The 25,313-nt window shown below is 37.1% G+C and overlaps 1 protein-coding gene across 1 annotated transcript; it reads left to right on the top strand.

The window, feature by feature from the left end:
• The first annotated feature begins 21,846 nt into the window (after positions 1-21,846).
• On the top strand, positions 21,847-22,668 carry LOC139868893 (uncharacterized). The gene is made up of 2 exons (XM_071857231.1): positions 21,847-22,497; positions 22,573-22,668. Exons 1-2 carry the CDS (start codon positions 21,847-21,849, stop codon positions 22,666-22,668), a joined length of 747 nt encoding a protein of 248 aa, XP_071713332.1.
• The last annotated feature ends 2,645 nt before the right edge of the window (positions 22,669-25,313 follow it).

The raw sequence follows: 25,313 nt of genomic DNA, 5'->3' as shown, positions 1-25,313 counted from the left end.
CATCAGTTTGTGGATGATAGGTAGTACTCATGTCTAGACGAGTTCCTAATGCTTGCTGTAATGTTTTCCAGAATCTTGAAATAAATCTGCCATCCCTATCAGAGATAATAGAGATTGGTATTCCATGTCTGGAGACAACTTCCTTCAAATACAGTCGTACTAACTTCTCCATCTTGTCATCTTCTCTTATTGGCAGGAAGTGTGCTGATTTGGTGAGACGATCAACTATTACCCAAATAGTATCAAAACCACTTGCAGTCCTTGGCAATTTAGTGATGAAATCCATGGTAATGTTTTCCCATTTCCATTCTGGGATTTCGGGTTGTTGAAGTAGACCTGATGGTTTCTGATGCTCAGCTTTGACCTTAGAACACGTCAAACATTCTCCTACGTATTTAGCAACATCGGCTTTCATACCCGGCCACCAAAAATGTTTCTTGAGATCCTTGTACATCTTCCCCGTTCCAGGATGTATTGAGTATCTGGTTTTATGAGCTTCTCTAAGTACCATTTCTCTCATATCTCCAAATTTTGGTACCCAAATCCTTTCAGCCCTATACCGGGTTCCGTCTTCCCGAATATTAAGATGCTGCTCCGATCCTTTGGGTATTTCATCCTTTAAATTTCCTTCTTTTAAAACTCCTTGTTGTGCCTCCTTTATTTGAGTAGTAAGGTTATTATGAATCATTATATTCATAGATTTTACTCGAATGGGTTCTCTGTCCTTCCTGCTCAAGGCATCGGCTACCACATTTGCCTTCCCCGGGTGGTAACGAATCTCAAAGTCGTAATCATTCAACAATTCAATCCACCTACGCTGCCTCATATTTAGTTGTTTCTGATTAAATATGTGTTGAAGACTTTTGTGGTCAGTATATATAATACTTTTGACCCCATATAAGTAGTGCCTCCAAGTCTTTAATGCAAAAACAACCGCGCCTAATTCCAAATCATGCGTCGTATAATTTTGCTCGTGAATCTTCAATTGTCTAGACGCATAAGTAATCACCTTCGTTCATTGCATTAATACACAACCGAGACCTTGCTTTGATGCGTCACAATAAATCACAAAATCATCATTCCCTTCAGGCAATGACAATATAGGTGCCGTAGTTAGCTTTTTCTTCAATAACTGAAACGCTTTCTCTTGTTCATCCTTCCATTCAAATTTCTTCCTTTTATGCGTTAATGCAGTCAAGGGTTTTGCTATTCTGGAAAAGTCTTGGATGAACCTTCTGTAGTAACCAGCTAGTCCTAAAAACTGGCGTATGTGTTTCGGAGTTTTTGGGGTTTCCCACTTTTCAACAGTTTCTATCTTTGTCGAAAAGTTCGGGTCACTACAATTATTTTGACTCAATATATCCGAATATAGGACTTCGTGATTTAGAAAAAGCGGCTAACATGCAACATAAAGAAGCATGTTATGCTTACGGGTTAGTAATGTTCGCTTCTCACCAAAGTGAGAACAAGAACATCGGGCTACAACTATTAAACAAAACGTTCCCACAAGTGACGGAGTCGGTAATTGGGGTAAGAAATGAGGTTTTTAGGTTATTACGAGACTGTTGGTCATTACGAAACCCTCGTCCTTTTGACGACATTACAACATGCTGCCTAGCTAATGGTCATAACAGTTATTTTTCACAAGACCAAGGATGGGAAGTCGTCTTAGTAAAGCCAGAATGCATGACTTGTTTCTGGACTTATGAATTACGTGTCTTTATTTCCTTTGCTGAACAACTTGCGTATTAACTAGATTTATCTTCAAAACTGTCCTGTATCATAGTGTACTATATTTCATGTTATATGTAATATAGCGAAGTTGTAAGTTTGAAGAATATTTGTATGTGATATATTATTATAATCAGTTTTTCATATGGAATTGTAGTAGTTGAATTGTATATTAGCTACTAAGTATGAACTTAACGGGTAGGTAGTACCCGAATTTAAACTTATAAAACGCTAATATGAAGAAAAAGCTTTTATAAATGAGTTCATATTATGCTACGAGATACTATTGACTACTCTTAATATTCTGTATGATTAAATTGTTTCATTTGACTATTTTGAAGGAAATGGCATCGACTACTCGACACACCTTGAATATGAGGGAAGAGGAATTTCGTGCCTTTCTTGCTTCAAACATAGCCGCAGTACAGGCTGCGCTACATACCAACAATAACTCTGAATCTAGCAATACAGCTAACAGTGCAAGAAATCGTGTAGGATGCTCCTACAAGGAATTCACTACCTGCAAACCTTCAGAATTTGATGGGACCGAAGGACCAATCGGATTGAAACGGTGGACCGAGAAAGTTGAATCGGTGTTTGCCATAAGTATGTGTGCTGAACCAACATGCCTTTTGTATGGAGGCAGGCTCGTGTGAACTTATATCTTCTTAGATTCTCTCCGGAAGAGTTTTCAATATTAATGCAGCAGAGGCACAGGAAGACCCGGAGCTTGTTACGGGTACGTTTCTTATTGACAATAAATCTACTTACGTTTTATTTGATTCGGGTGCGGATAGAAGCTATATGAGTAGAGAATTTTATGCTAAATTAAGTTGCCCATTAACGCCTTTGGATAGTAAATTTTTACTCGAATTAACAAATGGTAAATTAATTTAAGCAGATAATATATGTCGGAATCGAGAAATTAAACTGGTTAGCGAAACATTTAAGATTGACTTGATACCAGTAGAGTTAGGGAGTTTTGATGTGATAATCGGTATGGACTGGTTGAAAGAAGTGAAAGCAGAGATCGTTTGTTACAAAAATTCAATTCGCATTATACGAGAAAAAGGAAAACCCTTAATGGTGTACGGAGAAAAGGGCAACACGAAGCTACATCTTATTAGTAATTTGAAGGCACAAAAACTAATAAGAAAATGTTGCTATGCTGTTCTAGCACACGTCGAGAAAGTAAATTCCAAAGAAAAGAACATCAATGATATTTCCGTCGCAAAAGAATTTCCCGATGTATTTCCGAAAGAATTACCGGGACTACCTCCACACCGATCCGTTGAATTTCAAATAGACCTTGTACCGGGAGCTGCACCAATAGCTCGTGCTCCATACAGACTCGCACCTAGCGAAATGAAGGAACTTCAGAGCCAATTACAAGAACTTTTAGAGCGTGGTTTCATTCGACCAAGCACATCAACGTGGGGAGCTCCTGTTTTGTTTGTCAAGAAGAAAGATGGTACATTCAGGTTGTGTATCGACTACAGAGAGTTGAACAAACTTACCATTAAGAACCGCTACCCACTTCCGAGAATCGACGACTTATTTGATCAACTACAAGGCTCGTCTGTTTATTCAAAGATTGACATACGTTCCGGGTATCATCAAATGCGGGTGAAAGAAGATGATATTCCAAAGACTGCTTTCAGAACACGTTACGGTCATTACGAGTTTATGGTCATGCCGTTTGGTTTAACTAATGCACCAGCTGTGTTCATGGACCTTATGAACCAAGTGTGTGGACCATACCTTGACAAGTTTGTCATTATTTTCATTGATGACATACTTATTTACTCAAAGAATGACCAAGAACACGGTGAACATTTGAGAAAGGTGTTAGAAGTATTGAGGAAGGAAAAATTGTACGCTAAGTTTTCAAAGTGTGTATTTTGGTTGAAAGAAGTTCAATTCCTCAGTCACATAGTGAACAAAGAAGGTATTAAGGTGGATCCAGCAAAGATAGAAACTGTTGAAAAGTGAGAAACCCCGAAAACTCCGAAACACATACGCCAGTTTTTAGGACTAGCTGGTTACTACAGAAGGTTCATCCAAGACTTTTCCAGAATACCAAAACCCTTGACTGCATTAACGCATAAAGGGAAGAAATTTGAATGGAAGGATGAACAAGAGAAAGCGTTTCAGTTATTGAAGAAAAAGTTAACTACGGCACCTATATTGTCATTACCTGAAGGGAATGATGATTTTGTGATATATTGTGACGCCTCAAATTAAGGTCTCGGTTATGTATTAATGCAACGAACGAAAGTAATTGCTTATGCGTCTAGACAATTGAAGATTCACGAACAAAATTATACGACGCATGATTTGGAATTAGGCGCGGTTGTTTTTGCATTAAAGACTTGGAGGCACTACTTATATGGGGTCAAAAGTATTATATATACCGACCACAAAAGTCTTCAACACATATTTAATCAGAAACAACTGAATATGAGGCAGCATAGGTGGATTGAATTGTTGAATGATTACGACTTTGAGATTCGTTACCACCCGGGGAAGGCAAATGTGGTAGCCGACGCCTTGAGCAGGAAGGACAGAGAACCCATTCGAGTAAAATCTATGAATATAATGATTCACAATAACCTTACTACTCAAATAAAGGAGGCGCAACAAGGAGCTTTAAAAGAGAGAAATTTAAAGGATGAAATACCCAAAGGATCGGAGAAGCATCTTAATATTCGGGAAGACAGAACCCGGTATAGGGTTGAAAGGATTTGGGTACCAAAATTTGGAGATATGAGAGAAATGGTACTTAGAGAAGCTCATAAAACCAGATACTCAATACATCCTGGAACGGGGAAGATGTACAAGGATCTCAAGAAACATTTTTGGTGGCCGGGTATGAAAGCCGATGTTGCTAAATACGTAGGAGAATGTTTGACGTGTTCTAAGATCAAAGCTGAGCATCAGAAACCATCAGGTCTACTTCAACAACCCGAAATCCTGGAATGGAAATGGGAAAGCATTACCATGGATTTCATCACTAAATTGCCAAGGACTGCAAGTGGTTTTGATACTATTTGGGTAATAGTTGATCGTCTCACCAAATCAGCACACTTCCTACCAATAAGAGAAGATGACAAGATGGAGAAGTTAGCACGACTCTATTTGAAGGAAGTCGTCTCCAGACATGGAATACCAATGTCTATTATCTCTGATAGGGATGGCAGATTTATTTCAAGATTCTGGCAGACATTACAGCAAGCATTAGGAACTCGTCTAGACATGAGTACTGCCTATCATCCACAAACTGATGGGCAGAGCGAAAGGACGATACAAACGCTTGAAGACATGCTACGAGCATGTGTTATTGATTTCAGAAACAGTTGGGATCGACACCTACCGTTAGCAGAATTTTCCTACAACAACAGCTACCATTCAAGCATTGAGATGGCGCCGTTTGAAGAACTTTATGGTAGAAAGTGCAGGTCTCCGATTTTTTGGAGTGAAATGGGGGATAGACAGATTACGGGTCCGGAGATAATACAAGAAACTACCGAGAAGATCATCCAAATTCAACAACGGTTGAAAACCGCCCAAAGTCTATAAAAGAGCTACGCCGACATTAAAAGAAAAGATATAGAATTTGAAATTGGAGAGATGGTCATGCTTAAAGTTGCATCTTGGAAAGGCGTTGTTCAATTTGGCAAACAAGGGAAATTAAATCCAAGGTATATTGGACCATTCAAGATTATTGATCGTGTCGGACCAGTAGCTTACCGACTTGAGTTACCTCAACAACTCGCAGCTGTACATAACACTTTCCACGTCTCGAATTTGAAGAAATGTTTTGCTAAAGAAGATCTCACTATTCCGTTGGACGAAATCCAAATCAATGAAAAACTTCAATTCATTGAAGAACCCGTCGAAATAATGGATCGTGAGGTTAAGAGACTTAAGCAAAACAAGAAACCGATTGTTAAGGTTCGATGGAATGCTCGTAGAGGACCCGAGTTCACCTGGGAGCATGAAGATTAGATGAAGAAGAAATACCCGCATCTATTTCCAGAAGATTCGTCAACACCTTCAACAGCTTAAAATTTCGGGACGAAATTTATTTAACGGGTAGGTACTGTAGTGACCCGAACTTTTCCATGTTTATATATATTAATTGAGATTGATATTTACATGACTAAATGTTTCCAACGTGTTAAGAAATCAAACTTTTTAAGACTTGATTAATTGAAATAGGTTTCATATAGACAATTGACCACCCAAGTTGACCGGTGATTCACGAACGTTAAAACTTGTAAAAACTATATGATGACATATATATGGATATATATATATATATATATATATATATATATATATATATATATATATATATATAGTTAACATGATATTATGATAAGTAAACATATCATTAAGAATATAAACAATGAACTACATATGTAAAAGCAAGACTACTAACTTAATGATTTTGAAACGAGACATATATGTAACGATTATCGTTGTAACGACATTTAATGTATATATATCATATTAAGAGATATTCATACATCATAATATCATGATAATATAATAATTTAAAATCTCATTTGATATTATAAACATTGGGTTAACAACTTTTAACAAGATCGTTAACCTAAAGGTTTCAAAACAACACTTACATGTAACGACTAACGATGACTTAACGACTCAGTTAAAATGTATATACATGTAGTGTTTTAATATGTATTCATACACTTTTGAAAGACTTCAAGACACTTATCAAAATACTTCTACTTAACAAAAATGCTTACAATTACATCCTCGTTCAGTTTCATCAACAATTCTACTCGTATGCACCCGTATTCGTACTCGTACAATACACAGCTTTTAGATGTATGTACTATTGGTATATACACTCCAATTATCAGCTCTTAGCAGCCCATGTGAGTCACCTAACATATTTGGGAACCATCATTTGGCAACTATCATGAAATATCTCATAAAATTACAAAAATATGAGTAATCATTCATGACTTATTTACATGAAAACAAAATTACATATCCTTTATATCTAATCCATACACCAAAGACCAAAAACACCTACAAACACTTTCATTCTTCAATTTTATTCATCTAATTGATCTCTCTCAAGTTCTATCTTCAAGTTCTAAGTGTTCTTCATAAATTCTACAAGTTCTAGTTTCATAAAATCAAGAATAATTCCAAGTTTGCTATCTTACTTCCAATCTTGTAGAGTGATCATCCAACCTCAAGAAATCTTTCTTATTTACAGTAAGATATCTTTCTAATATAAGGTAATACTCATATTCAAACTTTGATTCAATTTCTATAACTATAACAATCTTATTTCGAGTGGAAATCTTACTTGAACTTGTTTTCGTGTCATGATTCTACTTCAAGAACTTTCAAGCCATCCAAGATCCTTTGAAGCTAGATCCATTTGTCTCTTTTCCAGTAGGTTTATCCACAAAACTTGAGGTAGTAATGATGTTCATAACATCATTCGATTCATACATATAAAGCTATCTTATTCGAAGGTTTAAACTTGAAATCACTAGAACATAGTTTAGTTAATTCTAAACTTGTTCGCAAACAAAAGTTAATGCTTCTAACTTGACTTTTAAAATCAACTAAACACAAGTTCTATATCTATATGATATGCTAACTTAATGATTTAAAACCTGGAAACACGAAAAACACCGTAAAACTGGACATACGCCGTCGTAGTAACACCGCGGGCTGTTTTGGGTTTGATAATTAAAAACTATGATAAACTTTGATTTAAAAGTTGTTCTTCTGGGAAAATGATTTTTCTTATGAACATGAAACTATATCCAAAAATCATGGTTAAACTCAAAGTGGAATATGTTTTTCAAAATGGTCATCAAGACGTCGTTCTTTCGACTGAAATGATTACCTCTTACAAAAACGACTTGTAACTTATATTTGCGACTATAAACCTATACTTTTTCTGTTTAGATTCATAAAATAGAGTTTAATATGAAACCATAGCAATTTGATTCACTCAAAACGGATTTAAAATGAAGAAGTTATGGGTAAAACAAGATTGGATATTTTTTTGATTTTTGTAGCTACGGGAAATATTAACAATTCTATACAAATCATATCCTAGCTAACTTATATTTTATTATACATGTATTCTAATATATTATGTAATCTTGGGATACCATAGACACGTATGCAAATGTTTTGACATATCATATCGACCCATGTATATATATTATTTGGAACAACCTTAGACACTCTATATGCAGTAATGTTGGAGTTAGCTATACAGGGTTGAGGTTGATTCCAAAAATATATATACTTTAAGTTATGATCTAGCCTGAGACGTGTATACACTGGGTCGTGGATTGATTCAAGATAATATATATCGATTTATTTCTGTACATCTAACTGTGGAAAACTAGTTGTAGGTTACTAACGAGGACAGCTGACTTAATAAACTTAAAACATCAAAATGTATTAAAAGTGTTGTAAATATATTTTGAACATACTTTGATATATATGTACATATTTGTTATAGGTTCGTGAATTGACCAGTGGCTAAGTCTTACTTCCCGACGAAGTAAAAAATCTGTGAAAGTGAGTTATAGTCTCACTTTTAAAATCTAATATGTTTGGGATGAGAATACATGCAGGTTTTATAAATGATTTACAAAATAGACACAAGTACGTGAAACTACATTCTATGGTTGAATTATCGAAATCGAATATGCCCCTTTTTATTAAGTCTGGTAATCTAAGAATTAGGGAACAGACACCTTAATTGACGCGAACCCTAAAGATAGTTCTATTGGGCCTAACAAACCCCATCCAAAGTACCGGATGCTTTAGTACTTCGAAATTTATATCATATCCGAAGGGTGTCCCGGAATGATGAGAATATTCTTATATATGCATCTTGTTAATGTCGGTTACCAGGTGTTCACCATATGAATGATTTTTATCTCGATGTATGGGATGTGTATTGAAATATGAAATCTTATGGTCTATTGTTACGATTTGATATATATATATATGTTAAACCTATAACTTACCAACATTTTTGTTGACGTTTAAAGCATGTTTATTCTCAGGTGAATATTAAGAGCTTCCGCTGTTGCTTACTAAAATAAGGACAAGATTTGGAGTCCATGTTTGTATGATATTGTGTAAAAACTGCATTCAAGAAATATATGTCGATGTAATATATTTCTATTGTAAACCATTATGTAATGGTCGTGTGTAAACAGTATATTTTAGATTATCATTATTTGATAATCTACGTAATGTTTTTTTAAAAACCTTTATTGATAAAATAAAGGTTATGGTTGTTTTAAAAATGAATGCAGTCTTTGAAAAACGTCTCATATAGAGGTCAAAACCTCGCAACGAAATCAATTAATATGGAATGTTTATAATCAATATGAACAGGACATTTCAGAAGTGGAGTTTGTCATCAATCGTAAGTTCTTCCAATGGTACGACAAGTTCCGGTGGAGCAAGGCACTTCTTTAAATTTTTTTATATGGAAGGTAGGATGAACAGCACTCAACTGAGTTGGAAGATCCAGATGGTAAGCTACGGGTCCAACACGTTCCAAGATTTCAAAAGGACCAATATATCGCGGGTTTAACTTTTCGCGCTTTCCAAATCGAATTACACCTTTCTAAGGTGTGACCTTCAACATTACTCGATCACCCACGTTGAATTCGAAGTCTTTACGTTTAAGATCAGCATAATTCTTTTGGCGATCACGGGCCGTCTTAAGTCTCGCCTGAATCTGAGAAATCTTCTCCATCGTTTAATGGACTATCTCGGGTCCGGTGATTTGCACTTCGCCTAACTCGGCCAAACAAATAGGAGAACGGCACTTGCGGCCATACAACGCTCTAAAGGCGCGGCATTAATACCCGAGTGATAACTGTTGTTGTAAGAGAATTCGACTAACGGCAAATGCCCTTCCCAAGACTTTCCGAAGTCAATAACACAGGCACGCAACATGTCCTCCAAAGTCTGAATCGTTCGTTCGCTCTGACCGTCGGTCTAGGGGTGATACGCGGTACTCATGTCGAGACGAGTTCCTAAGGCTTCTTACAAGGAACGCCAGAATCTGGAAGCAAAACGGGGATCGCGATATGAGATAATTGATAAGGGCACGCCATGACGAGATACAACCTCTTTGATGTACAGTTGAGCAAGTCTCTCCATTGTATCTGTTTCTTTCATTGCTAGGAAATGAGCAGATTTGGTAAGACGGTCAACGATAACCCAGATTGTATCATATCCGCCCACCGTTTTTGGTAGCTTCATGATGAAATCCATCGTAATTGCTTCCCATTTCCATTGTGGGATTTCTGGTTGTTGGAGTAATCCAGATGGCCTCTGATGTTCAGCCTTAACCTTCGAACAAGTTAAACACCTCCTAACATAAGTTGCAACATCCTTCTTAAGATTTGGCCACCAATACTGTTCCTTAAGATCGTGGTACATTTTTTTGGCTCCTGGATGAATCGAATATCTCGACTTGTGGGCTTCATCAAGTATAAGGCTTCGTAAATCTCCATAACGAGGTACCCAAATTCTTCCGGCATAACATCGGAGTCCAGTCGCCTTAACTTCGAATCGTGAAACGAGAATGTTCAAGTATTCACGGGATATGTTCTCCTCTTTGAGAGCCTCTTCTTGAGCTACTCGGATCTGACTATTGAGATTTGAATGAATGATGATGTTCAAGACGCGGACACGAAGAGGTACCGTCCTCTCCTTACGGCGCAGGGCATCGGCTACAACATTTGCCTTTCCAGGATGGTAACGAAGTTCGCAATCATAGTCGTTCAGCATCTCGATCCATCGTCGCTACCTCATGTTCAGTTGTTTCTAATTGAATATGTGCTGGAGGCTTTTGTGGTCGGTGAAGATGGTACTCTTTGTCCCATAAAGATAGTGTCTCCACAACTTCAAAGCGAAGACAACGGCTCCAAGTTCAAGATCATGGGTAGTGTAGTTTTGCTCGTGTATCTTCAGTTGACGAGAATCATAAGCAATGACCTTCATTCTTTGCATCAATACGCAACCAAAACCATTTTTCGAAGCATCGCAGTATACAACGAAGTCGTCACTGCCTTCGGGAAGGGATAAGATAGGTGCGGTGGTTAACTTCTGCTTCAAATCTTGAAATGCTAATTCGTGTTCTTTTTCCCAAACGAACTTCTTCCCTTTGTGAGTCAGTGCGGTCAAAGGATGAGCAATCAACGAAAAACCTTCAATAAACCTTCTGTAGTAACCGGCAAGACCTAGAAATTGGCGGATCTGAGTCGGAGTAGTGGGTGTCTCCCACTTGCTGATAGCTTCAATCTTGGTGGGGTCAACTTTGATACCTTGACCACTCACAATATGACCCAGAAATTGGATTTCCTTCAGCCAAAATTCACACTTGGAGAATTTGGCATAAAGATGCTCTCGTCTCACGAGTTCAAGCACTAACTGAAGATGTTGATCATGTTCTTCTTCGCTCTTAGAGTAGATGAGGATATCATCTATGAAGACGATAATGAATTTATCCAGATAAGGCTTGCAGACACGATTCATGAGGTCCATGAACACGGCAGGTGCATTGGTTAATCCGGACGGCATCACGAGAAACTCATAATGACCATAGCGGGTTCTAAATTCAGTCTTCATCACATCACTCTCTTTCACCCTCAACTGGTGGTAACCGGATCGCAAATCGATCTTAGAGTACACGCTCGATCCTTGTAACTGATCAAAAAGTTCGTCAATTCGGGGAAGAGGATATCGATTCTTGATCGTCAATTTGTTGAGTTCGCGGTAGTCGATACACATGCGGAAGGATCCGTTCTTCTTCTTCACGAATAAAACGGGAGCGCCCCAAGGCGACGAGCTTGGTTGGATAAACCCTCGGTCGAGCAATTCCTGAAGTTGACTCTGCAACTCTTGCAGTTCGGAAGGTGCTAGTTGATAAGGTGCGCGAGCTACGGGTGCAGCTCCCGGCACTAGATCGATCTAGAACTCCACGGCTCTCAGTGGCGGTAATCCAGGCAGTTCTTCCGGAAAGACGTCGGGGAATTCATTCACGATTCGCACATCATTCACACTCTTCTCCTCTGTTTCTAAAGCCTTCACGTGTGCTAAAACAGCAAGACGTCCTTTCTTCATGATCTTCTATACTTTCATACAACTAATAAGGTTCAGCTTCGAACTACATCTCTCTCTGTATATAACCAGTGGCTCACCATCTCCTTGTGGTATACGAAGAGATTTATCTCCACAGATAATATCGGCCCTTACTTTAGTCAACCAGTCCATGCCGACAATCACATCAAAGCTTCCCAATTTGATGGGTATCAAGTCAATTTCGAAATCTACGCCAGCTATGTTAATAATAGCTCCTCGGCCAATTTGGTCAATTTTCTCAAGTTTTCCATTGGCTACCTCAACTAGCATATTCTCCTCTAAAGGCACTAATGACCAATCTATCTTAGAGCAAAAGTTTCTACAGACATGGATTCTATCGGCACTAGTATCAAATAGGATAGAGGCTAATAGATTGTTGATAGTGAATATACCTGTAACCAAGTCGGGGTTCTCACAAGCATCCCTTGCGTTCACATTGAAAGCTCTTCCACACGGTGGTCCTCCGTCCTTTCGCTTGTTGGGACACTCATTCCTAAGGTGGACCTGCTGTCCACACTCATAGCATTTCTTGGTCCATTTGGGTTTGTCCTCACAGCTGGGATGGGAATCTTACAGTTCTTACCAACGTGCCCGATCCTGTTGCACTTTTCACAGACCGCATTATAGTACCCGGTATGGTGCTTGTAGTACCTCTTGCACTGTGGTAGACTACCCTTGTAGTTGGGGTTCGAGCTAGGGGTCGGGTTGGGGTTCCTTCCGTCATTAGGCCTCTTAGCGGGGGTTTGATCATAGGTTCTCCCCTTGTTGTTGTAGTCCCACTTATGCTTCTCACCACTGGCTCTCGATTCGGATTTAGCCTTTTACGGTTCTTTGCTGATAATTTGGTTCATAAGGGTATGCGTCATGCGCATAGCTACCGGGACGTTGGGTGGATTAGAAGAGGTGACATTCCCCTGAATGGACTTGGGAAGTCACCACATGTAGCGTTCCATTCTCTTAAATTCCGGGGTGACCATCGTTGGACACATCAGCGCTAATTCCAGATACCTACAGTTGTAACCATCCAGATCGTTGCCCACAACCTTTAACTCCCAGAACTCAGCCTCCATTTTCTGTATCTCTGTCCTGGGGCAGTACTCTTCGATCATGGCCCCCTTGAATTCTTCCCACAGAATGGCATAAGCCTCATCAATACCCTTAGCTTGAGCCAGTGTGTTCCACCAGGTTAGGGCGCCGTCTGACAGCGTACATGAGGCATACTTGGTTTTGTTCTCCTCTGCGCAGTTGCTTACATGGAACATAGCCTTTAATTTCTCAAACCACCTAGTCAAACCAACTGGCCCCTCAGTACCGCTAAAGTTGTGGGGTTTGCAGCTTTGAAACTCCTTGTAAGTGCAACCGTTCTGGATTTTCTGGTTAACCGGTGGGGCTGGGGGAATAGCATTTGCCATGGCTGCGGCTACTCGTTCCGCAATCATTTCCCCAATCTGTATTGATGTGGGTGTTGCTCGTCCGTTTGCCATTGCTCTTCTAAACAGAAATTTTGACTTAAGTCAAAATCCAGCATTCAATAAGTAGTAATATAGTATATAGCAACCAACATGGAATCAACGCAACACATGTTAACTAAGCAATGCAACCAGATACAGATACCACAAAAACACCATACAGTAACGTAATATAGAACACCGTACAAAAGTAAACAACACTAAGTTCCATTCATTAATAATAAGTTGCATACAACCGCATAAGTTCGCACAACACATGAGTAAAACATGAAACTACAAACGAGATTACATAATGAAATCTACTACAATCGCCCTATGGTGAAGGTGGGTAAAGGATGTCCATTACGTGGGACATCTGGTCCTCGAGCTCAGTTACCCGAGCACGGAGGATCTCCACTTCCCTCGCTAGTTCCTCGACTGAGGGAGATGGTGGGGCAGGCGGTGCAGTCGGTACAAGTGGTGCAGGTGGTGCAGATGGTCCAACGCCAGAAGTAGATGCTGCATAGCGGTAAGGCTTATGCACGAAGGGATCAGCAGGGTAAGGCACAACCCGCTTACGGGCGGTAACCCTATGATGCTGACCATGTGCGTCAGTGAACGCTCGACCTCCATTGATCCCCGGAATAACGGTGCCGTCGAAACGGTACTGCTTCTTCGGCGGGGTGGAGGGTGGCTGTACAGGTGCATCATCAGGGTTCTCCTTGTCGGTGTCATCGTCACTAGAGTCGTCGGATGATGAATCAGCGGATGATGGGTCGTCCGAATCATGTGGAGGTGGCTGCAAGGGTGACTGTACTGGCTCTCCTCGGGCGGCCATCATCTGTCGGTATCTGGCGGGTCCGATCGGCACGAGACGTCCATCAGGAGCGCGTCGGCACCAATGGCGATACTGATTACGGAACGGACCTTCCCCAAATTCCGCGGGAATCACAACACCACCGGAGCGGGGATGTGGCTCCGAGGGTCCTGGGGCAAGTAGAGCTGGAGTCTCCGGGGGGTCCTGGGCTCCGTCTGAGATAACCACTGGGGTAGGCGTATGGATGCTGGTTTCGGAGGATGAAGCGCCGGGGTCACTGGTTAACGGGATCTGTGTGTCGGCAGCAGCAGTAGGTGAGGTGGCTGACGAGTCTGAATCGCTGCCCAAAATGATGACAGGTGGAATATCCGACATCTGAACAAGGAAAAATAACTTTTCCATGTCAGTAAGTCATAAAGCAAGCACGTATTAGGCACTACAGCAACCAAGCATGGCAGTAATAATAACAGTGCTATACAGAAATAACATGTGAAAGCAGATAGTAATCATGCAATAGCAGAAATAAGCATACAACAAGTTCGCATGGCAGTGAAGATAAGCAATAGCATGCAGTAAGATCATACAGCTGAAAAAGTAGACAAAAGCATGCAGTAAGTTTCGCAGAAACAAGTAAACTAGCAAGTTTTAGATTAGTCCTATTAGTGAATCCTACTTAGGTCCGGTCTATACTCACTAATGCAACCTAATTCCCTACAACCAATGCTCTGATACCAAATGTGACGCCCCGTACAAAACCATCGTGTACGATTCGTCAACAACAGGATCTTTACACGGTCAAGTACTACATGTTGTTTGAAAACAAGTTTGCATTCATAAAAAGATAGCATTTTACAAAAGATAACGTGCATCCTACGAATAGGAGCATAAACATAAGTATTTGACCCTAAGGTCGTTACAAAGCCATTGTTTAAAATTAACATAAACTACGAATGCAAAAGAAAAGTTCCATGAATGAGACATCTCTAGTAATGCAGCGGATAACTAATACAGCAGGTCCTTAACAGCAATTCAATAACAGCATGACAGCAAATCTAATAGCGGAAGCAAGAAACCTCTAGGAACCTGAGAAATACGCGCTTAAAAGTCAACATGAATGTTGGTGAGCTATAGTTTAAGTTGTAACAGTAACATAAGGTAGGCTATGAGATTTCAGTATAACAAAATAGTATGAAAAGTATATGTATAACCGTGGGCACCCGGTAACTAGACTTAACGTATATAACCCCCTGAAAGTACACTTGGCGAGTGCGTATGTTCACGAAGTATTAAACACCCGTTAAATGCTAGCGCGACTAGCCCGAGTGGGGATGTCAAACCCTATGGATCCATATCTAAGATTCGCGTTCACCGGTTCAAAAACCAATGACTAAACGTTACCGTGCTAAGGGGAATGTTTATGCCATTGTATAACCCACACACATATAAAGTTTAAGTACTCATGCCTAGTATGTAAAACGTAAAAAGCGCATGTATTCTCAGTCCCAAAAATAGTATAAGTAAAAAGGGATGCTAATAGTGCATAAAATAAGTCGGTCTGAAAGGTCGTCAACCTAAATCAAAGGTTAATAGGTCAGTAGGTTGTCTTTATAAATTCTAATAGTGCATAAAATAAGTTTAAGTGTCATCATCATCATCATTCATCATCATAAAAGCTAAGTAAGTTTGACAAGAATAGAGATCGAAACAATAGGCTGACTTCGGTCAGCTGCTACGACCTCTACGTAAATCGAAAAGACGCGTAGTCAGTGGCTATGGCTCCGTATATAAGTCCCCTAACCGCTGACCAATTTTCAGAACCTAAATCATCTTCGTTTGACTGTGGCGACGGTTTAAGTGCGAGTAGGTCAGAAATTTCAGCACAACGTTAATAGGGTGTAGTGACTCTCGGAGGGCCATAAATCCTAAACCGTAACTCGGATTAAGACGAGGCCTAAATGGAAAATCATCTACTTGAACCGAACTAACTGAAAATAAACTTTCCAGTAGCCCAGGTGGCCTGATAAGATACAAAAATCAGTGGACAAGTGCTCCGGTGGGGTCCTTGGTACTTAATGCTCATCACGGTTCTCATCCTTGATGCTTGTAGCTTCAAGTGTACAACTCGTTGATGGGTTAGCATTACCTTGACTAAGATTCCACCATCAATACACAATATGTTAAGACCAAGTAAGAACACAACTCATTTATGAGTCTTAGATGGATGATGAACCAAGGTTACATCATATCCTTAGTCTTAACACAATTTCAAGTCACATTTACAACTAAAGCTACAAACTTTACATCAATCAAACAAGTATGAACACAATCTAAGTCAAATGAGGTGATGGAACCCTAAGCTAGAGAGCTTGGATCCTATTCACACAAGTTACAAGGTTGCAAAGCTAGAAAGCTTGAACCTTTATTGTTCTTGAAGATCTTGAAGCATAAAGTTTGGATCTTTAAGTTACATGAAGATAACAAACACAAGTTTGAATCTTTTTAACAAAATAACAAGATCATAAGTTAGAAAACTTAGATCTAACAAAAAGATATGGAGATTCAAGCTAGAAAGCTTGAATCTTGATTGTTCTTGAAGATCTTGAAGCATAAAGCTTGGATCTTTAAGTTACATGAAGATTACAAACACAAGTTTGAATCTTTTTAACAAAATAACATGATTAAAGCTAAAATAATCTAGATCTACATAGTTGGTGAAGATTCAAAGCTAGAAAGCTTGAATCTTCCATGTTCTTGAAGGATTCATGCTTGAATCTTCAAGATGTATTCAAGATCAAAGCTAAAAAGCTTGATCTTTAATGATGATGATGACCACGAAATAGAAAGGAGAAGGAGAAGAAGAAAAAGAAAAACTTACAAGTTTCTAGAGTGAGAAAGACTAGAAAGGAAAATAAGAGAGCAAGTGTGTGTGAAATTCAAATGAGAGCAAGTGTTAAATGAATGGATTATGGCTAGTATTTATAGTGAAATGAGGGAGGGAATGGTGGTGGTGGCCGAAATTTTGAGGGGGGACAAGGGGGGACAAAAAACTACTTTTTGGTTAATGGTTGTCTAAAGTAGGTACTTATGCTAGGATCCCATGTAACATTATGGATAATACTTGACATTTTTGCTAGCATGTTCCCTCTAATTAAATGGGTAATTGTCTTATATATTAATGGGTCACTAGTAATTAATAAGTGGGCTAATTAATTGGGCCACTAGCTAGAGTAGGGTGGGCTTAAGCCCAACAAGGTAGAAAGTCCAACAAGACCAACTAGTAAACATAATTAAATTACTACGCATATTTAAGCATCCATAAACCCAAGTAATTATTATTATAAAATAATAATTAAGATTTCGTAGTCATAATCTTCCGGTTACGACAAAAGTTAAACGTGCGCGCAGTTCGCGGTTTAATCGAAACGTTAAGCGACACTAATGGTCATAAAGCATCCGGTGATCAAGTTAAGTATCCTACGTACTTTAAGGCACGTTTTATCATATAATTGGAAGTAAACCACGTATATCAAGTTTTCAGAGTATAAAGTAACACAGTACGCACAAATACGCAGTTTCGCTAAAACACAAGGTACAAAAGCAAGTCGAAAAAGTCGGGTCGTTACAACGCCCAGACCCAGTATCATCAAAATTAACGGGACACCCTTTATCCTAATAAATAAATATATGTTCGAAGCTGGTAGTAAGAATACGATCCTCTAATAACAAACAACATTCGTTGAATTAAATAACAAGTGAAGTAAGGTCACACACACACACATACTGCGCTAAAAACCTTCATATTTTGCCTCCAATGATTTTTTGTTTCTCAAAAGTTTTCATATTTTGCCCCCAAAACCTTCATATTTTGTCAAAAGTCTTATTATTTTGTTCAAAAACCTCCATATTTTGTCTAAAAAAATTTGCTACGTTTTTATACGTTTTTTTTGTCCCTGGTGGAAAAAATGTCTGCTTGCGCCACTGTATATGTATATATATATCTAGTATTAGTCTATACATATATATAAACCAAAAAGTTTTTGCTGACGTGTCACCTCGTGGTTAAAAGTTATTTAAGGATACATACATACATATATATATATATATATATATATATATATATATATATATATATATATATATATATATATATATATATATATATATATATATATATATATATTAATTATAATTATAATATAATTCTTTTTTGTTTTTCGTATTTTTTCTTCAAATTTACATTTTACTCCCTCGCATTTGGATACTAATTGTAATTTATCAGATGTATAAAAGATAATTTCAGAAGTATAAAAGATAAATTCACTATTTAATATGAACCTACCAAACAAAACCCACCAAAATTTTTGAACGGATTTATCTTTCGGTTCGTCGAGAGTTAGGTTTCACCGCCATTACCGTTTAACTCGAAAATTTTACGAACTAAACATAATAAATTGTATTCAACACGGAATTTCGATGCATTACGAATGGAGCATTTATTTTTAACAATAAATATGGAATTGATTTGATTTTACTGTTTAAATTCTTAAAATGTTTATGAACATGCAAATATGACTATTATAATATTAATTATACATGACGTCTTCCCCCGAGTACACTTATTTTGATGAAATGACTAACAACTTTTCTAAAAATAAACCCGCAGGTTACATTTTTTTCAATTGTATATAATAATTCTAAAATACTATAACCTAAACTTTACTAACGTTACGTTTCATAACAAATTTTCAATTGACTCGTGTTTTTCTCTAAATATTACGTAGTATATAATTTATAATTTATATATAATTAAAAAGCTTTTATGGTGAGAATAAAAAAAATTGTAGACGTTAACTTCTAAAATTTATCAACATTACGAGCTCTTAAACTCAGAATAATTTTTAAAAGTTGTCAATACCACGGCCTCTTAAAATCAAGAGAATTTTTAAAATTTGTCAATACCACGAGCTCTTAAATAATTATTCTACTTTTATCAATTTTTTAGTATCGTTATTTACATACCAATATGAATTGCAAATTACATTTTTTGAGCGATTTTTCACACACCCGTGCAACGCACGGACTCAAAAATTGTATATATAATAATAATATATTTAGTATATGAATTATTATGTATTATCTATTATACCTACATACTAAACCACACCCGAATTTTGTCATTTCGGTTGTTTTGGATTGTCGTTTTCAGCTTACGTTCACACTACAAATGGTCCCTCAACTTCTGCTCAATTTACACAACGGCACCTCAAGTTTACACTTTTTCAGGGGTAGAAAATATAAATATATAATTTTATTAAAATAAAAGAAACTAATTCCACTCGAACTTATAACGGGCCATATCTTCTCGCTCGGTGCGAGTTAAATTTTTTCGAGACCACCGTTCAACTCGAAAAAATCTGACGAACCCAACGGGACTAACTATACGCGAAACGGACACTTCTCAAAAAACGCTACACACCTCGGGATATCTTCAATACATATACATACACTTATAATAAACAACTCAAACTACCTACATCATATCGATGGTTATGTTTCCATTTTTTCACACAATCTTCCTGACGTTAAAAATGCATATGCCATTAGGTATACTAGGTACTAACGACGTGTATCCAAAAATACCCGTAGCAAAACCTTTTTATTTCCGTAAATACATAACGCTACCTTAACTATGATTATGTAACTCGAAAGGTACCGCGGCATCGCGCGGGCCACTTTTCTAGTTATTATCTATATGTATTACGAGTATGTATTTATTTAATGGAAAATTCTAATGACAACCCTAAGGGTTGTCATTAAGAGATTTGTACATGCATTTTTTGATTGTACATTCTAAATAACCACCTAGTTTCATGAAAAAAATTACCTTTAACTTACAAATATACCGCTATTTTTGCATTAAAAAACTTGTTAATGACAACCCTAAAGTTGCCGATTAGCATTTTGGAGTGTTATTTTTATTTTTAATACTCCGTTTAATATACCTATTGTACTTTTAATGTCTGACACACTTGAATGACACGACATTTTGATACTATGATAATAACCATATATCAAATCAATCAATCCATCTAATGTAACCGTGTTTTCGACGTTGTAAATCGCCTCCCTCCCCTCCTTTACCGTTTCGTTTCGTTTCATCTACTAGATATATCCATCTCCTTCACCTTTTTTTTTTTTTTTTTTTTTTTTTTTTTTTTTTTTAAGGTAAATCATATCCTCATCTCTCTTTGTTTTTTATTTTTGTTTAATTTATATATATTTATAAAATCGTATATAGTTATAAGAATAAAGATATGTATATGTATAGATCTGGTTATGTTTTCATCAATCGCGCGCAATACAACAGATCAGATCGAGGTCTTGCTTAATTACACTACGGAGGAGTAGTATTTTTCTCCTGGAAACTTAGTTAACATCAGGGGCGAAAGTATGTGGGTACAAGGGGGCGGCCCCAGTGAATTTTTTTTTCAGTGTAAAATTTTTGAATTTTTCGACTTTGCCCCCGGTGGATATTTTTTTTCCCCAAACCTACAACTTTTGTCCCAAAACCTTCAAATTTTGCTTCAAATTCTTCAACTTTTGTCCCAAAATCTTCAAATTTTGTCCAAAAAAATTTCTACGGTTTAAAAATTTTTTCTTTTGCCCCCGATGAAAAAAAATTGTAGTTGGTTAACATCATCTGTTTTCATAGTTTTGGATCTTACCCATCCATTCCTTGATGATTGTTAATCGTTTCAATCTATATAGTAAATCAAGTGTCAGATCTATTTATTATATATATATATATATATATATATATATATATATATATATATATATATATATATATATAATAAAAAATTTTAGGTATTTGAAGTTTGTGGTCAATTATGTGTTAAAGCCAAGGTTGTAAAAGTCGCGAGTCGGGGACACATCGGTCGAGATCTAAAAAGGATGTGTCGGCCGAGTCGGGGACGCGTCGGGGACACATCGGTCGTTGACCAACGTTGACTTTATTAATAGTTTCTTAAATATATATTTATATATGTATAAAATAGTTGATTCTGTACCATAAATTTCTTAAATAAGAACATGAATTTAAATACAATCAAACTTCAAACTCAATTAATTTACCGAGTACATAATCAGTAAGGAAACGGAGAAACAAGTGGCCCAAAAAATGAAAACAAACCCTAATTTTAAAACAAATCACATCTTGGCGAAAATTTGACTGATTTTGACCGTTTTTTACCAAGTTTGACCGTCTTTGACAGACTTTGACCGAACTTTTAGCTTTGACCGCATTTTGAGTCGTTTTCAGAAAAAAACGGGACGGAGAACATAAAAAAAGTCGGCCGACTTTTACAACACTGGTTAAATCTATTCATTTTTTTCCTAATAAATTATAATTTGATTGATTAATTTTTTAATAGACATAAATGGATAAATTTCGTTTTTTATTTTTGTTTTGTAAACTGAAACACGGAGGAGAGTTAATATTTTTTATACTATGTACGTAATTATTTTTCTCGAATATACCAAGGGTAATAATGTACCTCTAACCCTATCAATCTAATCTAATGTGTTTTCATTGGCATTTATAAATTCACCCATCTCCTTTTCAGTTCCCGACCTCAAATCCAATTTTTGGCTATACAAGAAACTATGGTTGAAAATGTGTCTCTTACGGTTCTTAGAGAAGCATGGAAAGGGGTTATTTATGAAGGTATTCAAGTAGCATCGAATGGGAGATCGGGGGGTTTAGTTTCATGTTGGAGGGCCGATTGTTTCACCCTTAAAGATCATTTTGATTGCCATAATTGGGTAGCCACATTACTCACTTATTTGCCTTCGAATACTGATGTTCTTATTATTAATGTATATGCCCCTCAAAGTGAAATCGAAAAGAAAATTATTTGGTTTCATATTGCAAAGATGATTAATGGTTGGAACGGACCAACTTGTGTCATGGGCGATTTCAACTCCACTTGTTTTCCTCATGAAAGATTAAGGGAAGAAATTGATGTGGTTAATATGGCTAATTTTAATGACTTTATCTCAAGTGCTAGTTTAATAGATCAAAACATTCAAAATTTGATGTACACTTGGGATGGTCCCGGAGGGAAAAAGTCAAGGATTGATAGAGTGTTAGTGAATGTTGAATGGATTAATTTGTGGCCGGGGGCAGTTCTTCTTGCGGGTGATAAAAGCTCTTCGGATCACAATCCTTTAATCTGGGGCAAAAAATCTCTGTTTTGGGGGCCGAAACCGTTTCGTTTCTTCAATGGGTGGTTTGAAGTGCCAAAATTCGTTGAGGTATGTAAAGCTTTATGATGTTCGTATAATGATCATGGGTATGCAGCTTATGTTATTTTAGCTAAATGTCAAAAGCTGAAAAGAGATTTGAAGATTTGGAACAATGAACATGTTAATAAATCAAAGCTACAGCTTGCGGTTTTGGAAAGTCAGATTCATGACTTTTTATAAATTCAAGAAACAAGAGACCTTTCCAGTTTAGAAGCTATAAGGTTGGTTGATTTTAAGCTAAAACGTAAAGCTCTTCAAAGCAAGAAAAAAGGAAGATGATGTTTCAAAGTCGAATTAATTGGTTACGGTTTGGGGATAAGAACACCAAATATTTTCACATCATGGCAAGAATTAAAAATAATTCTTCTTTAATAGCTGGGCTGCAAATTAATGAAGTTTGGATTGAGAATCCAATGATTATCAAAGCGCATGTGTTGGGCCTGTTTTGCTCTTTGTTCACGGCCCAGGTTCACTGTTATGATGGGCTTGATTGGCCTGCAATAAGGCTCACGAAGCTTCTGCCCCATCAAGCTGATTTGTTGACTGCACAATTTAGTGAAAATGAAGTGTGGGAAGTTATAAAGAATTTTGATGGTAACAAAACGCCGGGCCCCGATGGTTTTTCCATGATGTTTTTTAAAAAGGGGTGGAATTTCCATAAGGAGGAGATCATGATGCTTATGCTTCAATTTTATGCTAATGCAAAGTTTCCAGGTGGATTCAATTCTTCTTTCATTGTTCTTATTCCAAAATCCAATTGTCCAAAGAAGATTGAACATATGAGGCCTAATAGTCTTATTAATGCCCCTTATAAGATCATTGCAAAAACACTTGATAATAGGCTAAGGTTGGTGGTCTCTCAAGTGGTAAGCATCAATCAAAATGGTTTCGTTCTCGATAGGCTTTTACTTGATGGTGTCATGTTAGTTAATGAACTTTATTTCTTTGCAAAAAAGAGGAAAAGAGGGGTGGTTTTTTTAAAGATCGATTTTGCTAAGGCATATGATTGTGTTTCACACTCCTTTCTTTTAGAAGTTCTTCATTATATGGGGTTTGGTTCGTCTTTTGTGTCATGGATAAAAGCATGTATCTCTAATGTTAAATTTTCGGTGTTAATCAATGGTTCTCCCTCTAAGGAAGGGGAGATGAAACGGGGTCTAAGACAAGGTGATCCTTTATCCCCGTTTTTATTTATATTAATTACGGAAGTGTTGAGTAAGTTATTGTCTAATGCAATGCAATGTGGAAGGCTTAAGGGGGTGGTCTTTGATGGTAATAAGAGTGTAAATCATTCTCAATATGCAGATGACACTATGATTTTTACCTACCCTTCTATGGAAGAAATGATTTTCATCCGTCAAATTCTTGACCGTTTCTTTCAAGTATCCGGTCTTCAAATGAATGCATCTAAAACGGTTTTGTATGGGTTGAATGTGCCTAGTGAAGAATTGACTTTGTTTGCGGAAGTCTTTGATTGTAAAGTAGGCTCATTTCCATTTGAATATCTTGGAGTTCCAATTGGTGCTAAGAGTAATAGAGTTTCTACTTGGAATCCCATTATTAGTAAATTCAAAAAGAAGTTATCGGGTTGGAAGTGTAAATGCCTCTCAACGGGTGGGAAAATTGTGTTAGTCAACGCCGTGTTAACAAGCTTGCCATCTCACTACATGTCTCTTTTCAAAGCTCCTAAGGGTGTCATAAAAAAGTTGGAAGCTATTAGACGTAATTTTGTTTGGGGTGGTGACTCGTCCGGAAGAAAAATGGCTCTCGTAAGGTGGAGTAAAGTTTGTCTTTGATAATGCTAAAAACGAACATATATTTCATAGCATTATCCTTCAAGAAAGACAAGCTTTTAGTTGCAATTGTTCTATTTACAAGTGATATTCGTTTAAATAATAATAGGTGAAAACAAAAGACAGATTCGACGATTTGAAGACGCAAACGACCAAAAAGCTAAAAAGTACAAAGCACAATCCAAGTGGTTCAAATTATTGATGAGAAACGTCTAGAAATTACAAGAGTACAAGCCGCAAAACGCAAAGTACAAGATATTAAATCGTACGTAAGGGCGCTCGAAAATTCGGAACCGGGACATGAACCAACTATCAACGCGCGACGTAACGAAGCTAAAATTACAAGTCAACTATGCACATGAATATAATATAATATATAAATAATTCATAAAATTATATATATATATATATATATATATATATATATATATATATATATATATATATATATTATATATATTAAATAAAAACGTCGGCAAACAAGAAGACAAGTGAATGTGAGCTGGATCAGAAGGCCATGCGATCGCATGGCCTGGAAGCACAATATCCATGCGATCGCATGGCAGCTAAAGTGAGGCCAAGTCCTATAAATTGCAATGTTTTCTGCCGAATTATGTACACCATATATCAACTATCTCTCTCACTCTCTGATATATATTTATATTTATATTTTAATATTAAGTTAATAATAATAAGGTTATGGTAGCGAATGTTTTAAGTTTGTAAGTCGAAATTTTGTCCGTGTAACACTACGCGATTTATGCTCATTGTAAGTTATGTTCAACCTTTTTAAATTAATGTCTCGTAGCTAAGTTATTATTATGCTTATTTAAGCCGAAGTAATCATTATGTTGGACTAAATATTAAAGACGGGGTTATTGGGCTTTGGACCATAATTGGGGTTTGGACAAAAGACCGACACTTGTGGAAATTGGACTATGGGCTATTAATGGACTTTATATTTATTTAACTGAATGATAGTTCGTTAATTTAATATAGAGATTTACAATTTGAGGTAATTATAAATAACCA

The sequence above is a fragment of the Rutidosis leptorrhynchoides genome, chromosome 9, assembly GCF_046630445.1.
Source record: "Rutidosis leptorrhynchoides isolate AG116_Rl617_1_P2 chromosome 9, CSIRO_AGI_Rlap_v1, whole genome shotgun sequence".
Taxonomy (NCBI): domain Eukaryota; kingdom Viridiplantae; phylum Streptophyta; class Magnoliopsida; order Asterales; family Asteraceae; genus Rutidosis; species Rutidosis leptorrhynchoides.
This window is presented reverse-complemented; position numbering and strand designations above follow the sequence as displayed.

What these genes read in the sequence shown, in the direction of transcription:
- LOC139868893 (XM_071857231.1), top strand. Translation starts at nt 21,847, where the DNA reads ATGGTTGAAAATGTGTCTCTTACGGTTCTTAGAGAAGCATGGAAAGGG. An exon ending in AAGTGCCAAAATTCGTTGAG is followed by an intron (nt 22,498 to 22,572) that starts GTATGTAAAGCT and finishes AAATGTCAAAAG; the next exon opens with CTGAAAAGAGATTTGAAGAT.